This window comes from Macaca mulatta, chromosome 18, assembly GCF_049350105.2.
Source record: "Macaca mulatta isolate MMU2019108-1 chromosome 18, T2T-MMU8v2.0, whole genome shotgun sequence".
NCBI classification, from domain to species: Eukaryota; Metazoa; Chordata; class Mammalia; order Primates; family Cercopithecidae; genus Macaca; species Macaca mulatta.
In genome coordinates this window covers 14,818,584-14,828,968 of record NC_133423.1, presented here as the reverse complement: position 1 = coordinate 14,828,968, position 10,385 = coordinate 14,818,584, and the positions used below count along the sequence as shown (strand labels likewise).

Below are 10,385 nucleotides of genomic sequence, written 5' to 3'. Positions count from 1 at the left end.
AGTACCAATTTACTATATTAGTTCATTCTCATGCTGCTGTAAAAAACTGCCTGAAACTGGTTAGTTTATAAAGAAAAGAGGTTTAATTGGCTCACAGTTCCACATGGCAGGGGAGGCCTCAGGAAACTACAATCATGGCAGAAGGCACCTCTTCACAGGGTGGGCAGGAGAGAGGATGAGTGCAGACTGAAGGGGGAAGCCACTTATAAAATCATCAGATCTCATGAGAACTCTATCACGAGAACAGCATGGTGGAAACTGCCCCATGATTTAATTATCTCTACCTGGTTCTGCCCTTGACGTGTGGGGATTGTTACAATACAAGGTGAGATTTGGGTGGGGACACAGAGCCAAACCATATCAACTAACATGTTGGTAATATATTGCTGCATAAAAGTAATCTAAAAATTACTACTTCAACAATAAGGTATTGTGAAGATTCTGAAGTTTAATTGGGTTCAGCAGTGCAATTCTTGCCTTGTATTTCTGATGTTGTTTCCAACAGATGGCAGCTGGAACTGGAGTCAGATGAAGGTTGAATCATGCCAGAAGTCCAGCATAACTACTTTACTCACACACCTTCTACCACAAGTGGATGCTTACAAAAGCTTAGAGTTTGCTAAGCATCTCTTTCTCTTCCTCTGGCTTCTATCTGGGCCAATATGATTGTCACAGGGTAGTCACATTCAGAGCAGGTGTTTGAAGAGATCCTGATGGAAGCTACAAGGTGTCTTGTTTCCAAGCCTTGGAAGAAATTTAATATCACCTTCTCTCATGTTGGTCAAAATAGTGAAAGAATGGGCATAAATGCAAGAGGGGCTATGCATGAACGTGGATACCAGGATGTGTGATTCATCAGGGGTCCATCTGTAGAGATTCACATAATTGCTTAGATTGCTGTGCTGGTGTTAAAAATGTTAAATTTTAACATTTATGTTAAAAAAGGAAGGAAAATTCTACTTCTGAAAGTTAAAAAAGGAAGGTCTCACTTTAGAAAAGGCAGCAAAATGCCTTGGTCACAAAGGTAGATTTTGGAAGGAATGTATTAACATCTGATTCTTTGTATAGAAAAATACACAATAATTAATGAAACCAAACAAGAACTTACATCCTGTGAGTTTCACTGTGTATATTATCATAAATTACATTTTGCCAATGCACACACAAGTTTAAATGGAAAATCTTCTTATTGAAACAGGTGATGTTTTATACTTAATATTCATAGATCATAAACCATACCTTATGTTGCATACTTTATCCTAGTTCAGTGCAGAGAATTTAGTAGATATTAAATATTTGCTCAATAAAATTCAAATAATGAATAAATACATGAACATGAATACTCATATATCAACCTTAATTTGTATCTACATCTACATTGTCTAATGTGATTCTGAGATACCAATTAATTTAATTGTGTGTTATTTTATCAATTAATTCTTTAGTTTGTGAAATACAGTTGCATTTAGTAATGAAAGAAAAGGCAAATTCTTCAGAAGGTGTTTAAAAAGCAACATTCTTTTTCTGAATCAGCAAATAATGCACAATATTAATGAATGGATTATTCTCCCCAGAGAGCAGTCCTCATTATCCTGCTGTGTGTATAATTGGGGTTGTATTGCATCACATTATTATTTAATGCCTATTGAGAACTAATTGTAATCTCAAATCCATAGTGAATATAGAATGTATCTTTTATCATGGCATGTGTATAATCTAATATAGTCTTCTTTTCTGCTTGAGTATTCAGGATTGTGGAGTAAAAGTGAAACTCTGCAAGCACGCAAAATAATCATTACAGATTATAAAGAACAACTAGTTTTTTTTACAACACAATGGCCTATTTGATGACTCTACAAACTCAGAAGGTTTGGAATAGGTCTGTAGAACTAGTGACCAATTGTTGGTCAAAGTCAAAATTTATTCAGTTTGTGTGAGCATGTGTGTGAGAGAGAGACAAAGAGAGTCAGAGAGAGAGAGAGACAGAGAGAAGTACACATTGCTAAGTTTCATTACATAAGTATATATATAATTATTTATGTTATTAAATATATTTATTCAATAAAAATAAATATTGAGTTCCTAATATAGCTATATGAACCTTTTAGGTTTTCTGAGTTTATGCATGACTAGTAGTATTTTTAATATCTTCAAGTTTAATAAAATCCATCAATTAAGCAGTATAGCCCTGCAGATTTCTTTGGGTTAATGTTTTTTTAAATGATGAAATGCTTCTCTTTATCTTTTTTCAAGGAACTTTTCCATTTTCTAAACATACTTTGTCAAATTTCAGAATTTTGACATTCATTGAGTATCATTTCATAGCCCAGCTCACAGATTATCTTTATGAAAGTTTTCTGTGTACTTTAATTAGTGTTTTCTTTAATTATTAAATGTAATATTTGTTAATGTCATTTTGATCAAATTGTTTAATATTGTTTTAACTTTCCAAAAAAGTACTTCTGTTTAGTTAAAAAAAAATTGTCTATAATTTTAGCATGCTTACAAATTTCTATTCAAAGTAGATCTTTAAACATAAACATGACATATAACTGGACCTTCTTTTTTAATCTAATTTAATAATTTGTGACATTTAATTGGATCATATAGTCAATTAACATTCGATGTAATTATTGATAATTTTGGATTTATTTTCTGTGAATTTTGTTTTTACTTGTGCCTCCTCTATTTTATTACTACTTAGGATTAAATAAATACTTATTTTTAATATTCCATATTTATCAGTGGGTTAACAGGCTTCAATTTTCTAATGGTTTATCTGTATCCAATAATACTCATTTTTAAATTATAAAAGTTTCCTAGATTCCTGCTCTTGGTCAATATAGAGTAACAAAGACTGAATTTCTCAGTCTGCCTAACACTACCAAAAGAACTGGGTAAAATATTTGAAGTAATCATTTTCAAGATACTGACCATCAAAAAACATGTGATATTGATCCCTTAAGATGGGAGGAAAACCCTAAAATGATGGAAGTTCTATAACTGCATTATTTTACAGCCTTGATAGAGTTTCCAGGGTGCAGTGCAGAGAGAGGGAACAAAAGCGAAGACTGGAAGACTGCAGACTTAAAGAGATGGAAGAAATTTAGAAAGACCAAGCAACGAGAGTTCATAGGATAGAGTACAGGTAGGAGGGAGCTGCACAAAGTGGGCATTCTGGACTTATCCGGAAGGTCCTCCTGGACTATTCAGCAGAGTAATTATAAGTGTATATGTATGAGCAAACAATCCAAGGCCAGAGAAACAACAACCCAAAAAGATTAGAGACAGTACCCAGCATGCACTTCATGCTGACAGTGTCTGTTCTAACCAGTATTCATAATTCATGACATATAGTGTAGAATGAACAGAAGAGTCTTACCCTAATAGTGTATAATGGTTAGAATCCCAAGTTGAGCCCTCAGAATTACACTTCTTATGCTGAAGTCAGTATTAACTTTCCTACCTTCTAAAAAACTATAGTGATAATCAAAATTGGGAATCAAAAATCAAAACTGGAAATCAACCATTTATTAAAATATTTTTTGTCTCATTCTCCCTTTTCATTTTGAAAATCCACTTATATGTAATTTTTACACTATTGTATCGTTCCACATGACCTTGAGTATCTGTTACCTTTTTGTCAATACATGTGATGGTTAATACTGTCAACTTGATTGGGTTGAAGGATGCAAAGTATTGATCCTGGGCATGTCTGCGAAGGTGTTGCCAAAGGAGATTAACGTTTGAGTCAGTGGTCTGAGAAAAGCAGATTTACCCTTAATGTGGGTGGGCACCATCTAATCAGCTGCCAGAGTAGCTAGAATATACAGCAGGCAGAAAAACGTGAAAAGGTTAAACTGGCTTAGCCTCCAAGACTACATCTTCCTCCTGTGCTGGATGCTTCCTGCCCTCAAACATCAGACTCCAAGTTCTTCAGCTTTGGGACTCGTACTTGCTACCATATTCCTCAACTTGCAGAGAGCCTATTGTGAAATCTTGTGATCGTGAGTTAATACTATTTTATTTATATTATACTTTATTTATATAATATATATATCTAAAAAGATATCTATAGATATATAGATATAGATATATTGATATCCTATTAGTTGTATCCCTTTAGAGAACCCCGACTATATCTATATATCTATATATAGATAAATATAGATATCCCATATATCTATATATAGATATCCCATATATCTATATCTATATCTATATACATCTTTATATCTGTATATCCTATTACTTGTGTCTCTTTAGAGAACCCTGATTAATACAATACATCTACTTTCTGTCCTTCAGGTTGAATTATTTCTATTGTTTTATCTTCAAATTCACTTATACCATATTCTACTATCTTTTATCTGTTGTTAAAACACTTTTAGGGAAATTTTTACTTATGTTATTCTAGTTTTAGTTGTAAAATTTCTATTTGGTTACATTTTAGTTTTGATTTTTAGTTTCTCGAGTTAGTTTATTTATCTCTTCACTCATAAGGACCATATTTTCCTGGAAGTCCTTGAAAATATTTATATTCATTTTTAAACATCTTTTTATACAAAATTTAACATCTGTGCCATCTTGCAATTGGATGATATTGACTACCATTTTTATTTTTGGTTGTACTTTCCTATTTTTTAATGGCTAGTGATTTTTGAATTGTATTTAAAATGTTTTGGATAATATATGAGCTCTAGATTCCCTTATTTCCTCCAAAGAGTTTTAATTTTTGTTTTTGGTGGGTAGTCCGATTACTGGCTGTGAATATAGATTTTGATTACCTTTCATTTGATGGTTTATTATGTTTGATTTGTGGAAAGCTCAGAATTCTTTTAACTTTGTATTATTAAACTTCCAAAATCTTTATAGATTTGGCTTTTATTTACCTAGTTTATTAGGTCATTCTTGTATTGCTATAAAGAAATAGCTGAGACTGGGTGATTTTAAAGAAAAGAAGTTTAATTGACTCATGGTTCTGCAGCTGTATAAGAAGCATAGAAGTGTCTGCATTTGAAGAGGCTTCAGGAAGCTTTCAATCATGGTCGATGGAAAAGGGGGAACAGGCATATAACATGGCGAAAGAAGGAACAAGGTTCGGGGGAGGTGCCACTCACTTTTAAACAGCCAGAGGTAATGAGAACTAACTATCATGAGAACAGCAGCAATGGGATATTGTTCAACCATTCACGAGAAATCCACTCACATGATCCAATCACCTTTCATCAAGGCCCCGCCTCCAACATTGGGGATTACAATTAAACATGAGATTTGGGTGGGGACGCTTATCCAAACTACATTACTTAGTTTCTATGACTATTGACCAGACCTTCCTCTAGGGTTTGCTCCTTATTCTCAAGGTATAGCTTTTCTCGCTAATCAGCTTTGTGAGTTTGGTATTAATGACATATCTCCAGCCTGGCTGAGCTGGAACAATGTTTCTGAGCGCTGATGTACTCCTAGCATTACTGTTTTCCTTTTATCACCATGACAGATAATCTCTGATAAACTCTACATATATACAGTCAAGTCTGGGTACAAAGACACATAGGGAAATTGGACATAGACTTCTGGATCCCCACAATGTTTAACTATCTCTTCTGTGCTGACTTGACCCTATGATTCAAGCCACTTCAGTACCTTTATTCTCAGATCCTTAAAAAATATATATGTCTTCTTTGGCTCCAGCTGTCCACACTGGAGTCATAAAATTGTTCCCAGGAAAAAAAAATGGAAGTGATATAGCGCTTCCTCTTCTTTCATGAGTTTTCTGTCTCTCAGAATTTCCTTAAAGCATTCTCCTCATATGTCCAATTTTATACATAGTTCTTTGTGGTAGAAAGTTGAGGCCAGTAGCAGTCACTATGCTATGACTGGAAGTAGAAGTCCTAACTGGATATTTTCACTACATAGTTATGCGCTCCTGAGCAATATTTAATTTTTTTATTTTTTTATTTTTTTTTATTTATAGTAAACTTTATTTTCAATGATATTTCACTTAACATAATTTCAAAGTCAGTCTGTGGTCTAAGATGAGCAAAAGAACAAATACTCTATTTTTTCACACTGTTCCTCTGAACAGGGAATGGGGTTTCAGGGCTCTCAATGTCAACACTTAACATTTTACCCTTGAGATTTACCTACAGATACAGAAAGAAGAGACAACATCAATATACAAGAATCGATCTCTATGAGGGTCTCAATAAGCTCATGTTACATCCTCATTATAACCTCTGTAGGGTTATAATGGTAACAACTGATTTTCCACCCCTCTGCCAAGTTTGGTGTCTTTTTTTTTTAGGTAAAATGTCAAATGCAAAAATGCTGCACTTATTTCTCTTAATACATTGAAAATAGTGGAAGATGCAGATTTTTAATCCTTCATGAGTCCAAGCTGGAACATGACTTCTGCTAATCAGATGTCATCAACATAGGAACTCCAATTTTGGCGGCCATCAGCAAACTGGCACCTGCAATTAAACCTACAGGCATGATTTTTCCATAGTAGTAGGATCTCAATCCCATGACACCAACAAAAGTAACAGATGTAGCAGCTAGGAAAACCCAAACGTTCCTTGGATCCTGAGACATCTGATAAGAACCCAGGCCAGCTAGGCTGCCGAAAAGCAGCCCTGCAGCCAGGGACGGCACCCTGCCTGTTTTTACATAGCCGACGATCCCACCAGAAACAACCAGTGCTGTGTAGCCAAAGCCAAACCAATGCAAAGGCACTAATGGGAAGGGGCTCTTCTCCATTCTTCTCTTCTCAGTCCAGAAAGGAGACTGCCCCAGGCCTGCATCGATCTCCCGAAGGCCCGCGCGGTCCACAAGCGCGCACAAGCCGCGGGGCAGAGCAGCCAGGTCTCGCAATATTTATTTTAAATTTTACACTTTTTGAACTTTAAAGTAAAATTATATTGCATTTTTTATTTTATTTTACTCACCATTTTTATGACCTTCTTCCATATAGTGTCTGGTGGAATTTGCATTGCCATGATCTCTTCAATTTATGAATATTCCACAAGTTAACTATTTCTTCAATTGTGATGGACATTAATACTACAAAAATGGTTCCATGAAAATCTTTGTTTATATTTTTTGGTCTACTTCACTAATCTAGATGTAGTATGATGTTGATGATAATGTTAGTGATTATGAGAAGTGGTCAGATTCTGAACACATAGTTTTCAGGACGAAGAGCCAACAAGATTCTCATGTATTTGCTATTATTATATGGGGAGAAAAAGAAAAGAACAATCATAACTTCAAGGTCTTGCATGAAAAACTGAATGGATGTAGTTGTCATTTGCTGAGACCATAAGAAGAGATTTGGCATAAAATCTCACAAAGTATTTGCTATAGTATAATTAAGGTGACTATTAAAACATCGAAGTGGAGAAGCTAAGTGGTTAGTTTTATATGTGATTTTAGATTTTAGAGAGAATGTCTAAATGAAAAGTTTCAAGAAATAATTATATATAAATAGAAGTTAAAGACACAACATTGGATGAAATCAACACAGCAATGAGAATGAGTAGGGAAAAGGAGATTGAAGAATTGGTCCTTCATATACCTTAACATTAAAAATTCAGAAATCTTAGGGAAAATCAGCAGCAAGGACTAAGAGGCAAAAGAAGATTAAAAAACAATGTATGCTTTCTTAAGCCCAAGTGAAAATAGAATTTTAAGGATGACAAAGTGACTAAATGAATCAACTACTGCTAAAGTATGATTACAATATATATCTAATCAGAAGTCATTAAAGAAGGTATTAATCAGAAGTCATTTAAAAGCTTAAATTATATTTCAATCTCTAATTGACATTCTTATCCACATTAAGCATACCCAAGTCTACTTTTCTACTTTATGAGTCTCCCTCCTTAGTATACTGTTTCTTATAGTTACTAGCTTCATTTATCACCGTATAAATAATTGACAATTCACTGCACACTTGCTTTTACACTAAAATTAGCCTTGCAAAACTGTTAAGTACTTTCCTTGCTGTTGAATCCAAATTAACTTTAACAGGTCTCTTAGTAAGCAGCATTTTCTACAGGTAATTCTTTTCCTGACCTATTTCCTTTTCTCATTTTCTGTGTTATTTTGATTCTTTATGTCCTCACCTGGTTTTCCCCTTTACTCTCCTTTTGTTAAATAGAAGAGCTCATAAGCTCTATTTTCATGGATCATTTCATTTTTTTTTTCAATGTCTTAACTGTAACATTTGACAAGGCTCTTTCTTACGTTATTCCATTTCTTCAATTAATATCTGATGATGACTTCAAACCTCAATCTTATGCCCAAATATGTTTTTTGAGCTTTATACATTTACATCCAAAATAATACTAAAAGAGTAAGATGTATAAAACTGAATGTATATCTACCACCCCAAAACTCAACTTGAACTTGATCTTATATTTCTAGTTTCAATGATCTCTAAGCTTCTAACCCAATGTCTAAGGAGCTGAGAAGTTATTATTAATATTTTAGGTTACCTTTCTTTCCCTGTTTTCTTCCATCTCTTAGTTTTATTAGTTCTGTTTCTTAAATATCACATGAATTATTATACTTCACTTGATACTCATGATACCCTAACTTACACCGTCATCATCTTCTATTCTGTTTATAATCTCCCAAATGATTTTCTGATCATCATTTCTCCAAATAAAACCCACTAAATCTATGTTTAACGAATAATATTTCAGATCATGTTGAGTCCCCAGGCCTTTGAAGAGTCTCCACAACTCATAAAATGAAGTCTTAACCCCTTAACTTACCCTGCCAAGTACTTTAAGTTGTAGCTCTGACAATGTCTCCATGACGTAGTCATCATTTTGAAATAGATTTTTCCCATCCTCCTATTTCTAGCTCCTTGTTATTTTATCACTATACATATTTTTATTTCCTTGAATATATTTTGTATATCTCACTACCTAGCTTTTAGCATTTTCTTAATCCTATCTCCTCTAATACATTAATTTATTTATTCAGTCATTCAATAAGTATTTATGAATTTCCTATAATGACCAGGAAACTATATATTTGGTACTGAATGTGGTGAGCAAGACTTTGCTTTCATCTCAGATATGGAAAGACCTTGGAAATCATTATACCTCATACTTATAGCAAGAAAGAAGCTGAGCAATTTGAAAATCAACAATTTCTTTTATACCCATCAGAAAAGTGAAGATATATTAATCAAGGTTCTTCAGAGAAACATAACCAATAGGAGATAGATCTGTATGTCTCTATTATCTATCTATCTATCTATCTATTTATCTATCTATCTATCTATCTGTCCATCCATCCATCCAAACAGGGAATTATTTTGTGTGATTATGCAGGCTGAGAAGTCCCAAGAACTGCTCCCTGTAAACTAGAGACTCAAGAAACTGACAGTATAGTTCCAGTCCAAGTCTAAAGACCTTGGAACTAGGAAAACTGATACGATAAATACTAGCGTAAGTCTGAAAACCTGAAAACCAATAGCGCCATTGCAAGGACAGAAGACTGATGTCCCAGTTCAAGCAGGCAGAGTTAGAGATTCGTCATTTTCTGCAACATTGTTCTATTCTGACCCTTGATGGATTGGATGATGTCCACCCACATTTGGGAGAATGAGTTGCTTTACTCACTCTATGAATTCAAACACTAACATGTTTTAGAGACAACCTCATAGATACATGCACAAATAATATTTAATTAAGTATCTAAGCACTCAGTGACATAATACAGATGACAAACACATAAATTTAACCATCATAAGTGCACATGTTGTCAAGTTGGCACCCATATGCATTTCCCTAAAACATACTTAATCTTTAAATAAATGCAGTAACATAACTACAATTCCAGCAAACATAATAAAATTGTCCCACATACAACTGAAAATGCACTAGTCCCTTTCCCAGAATAAGTAAAGCCCTTATGTGACATTTACTCCTCTTGCTATCCTGTAAGTGAAATACTATAATGCTATAGCTTTGCTATTTGACCCTCAAAAATCATGTTGCAATTTTATCCTCAATGTTGGAGGTAGGGCCTGGTGGGAGATATTTGGGTTGTGAGTGTGGATCCCTCACAAATGTCTTGTGCCATTCTCATGGGAATGAGAGAGTTGTCACTTTTAGTTCCTGCAATAAATGATTGTTAAAAAGAGTCTGGCATCTCGCTGGCCCTCACTTACTCTTTTGTCAGCTGATCTCTGAATGCTGGCTCCGCTTTGCCTTCCACCATGAGTAGAAACAGACTGGAACCCTTAGCAGAAGCAAATGCTGGTGACATGCTTCTTATGCAGCCTGCAGAACCATGAGCCAAATAAACTGTTTATTTTTTTTTCTTTAAAAATTATCCAGTCTCGGCCTGGCGCGGTGGCTCAAGCC

At 34.3% G+C, this 10,385-nt stretch overlaps 1 protein-coding gene across 1 annotated transcript; it reads right to left on the bottom strand.

Annotated features, from left to right (window-relative positions):
• Positions 1-5,941: 5,941 nt before the first annotated feature.
• LOC702608 (transmembrane protein 14B) lies at positions 5,942-6,848 on the bottom strand. Its single transcript, XM_001094148.5, has one exon. It carries the CDS (start codon positions 6,757-6,759, stop codon positions 6,415-6,417), a length of 345 nt encoding a protein of 114 aa, XP_001094148.1. The 5' UTR covers positions 6,760-6,848; the 3' UTR covers positions 5,942-6,414.
• Between the last annotated feature and the right edge of the window lie 3,537 nt (positions 6,849-10,385).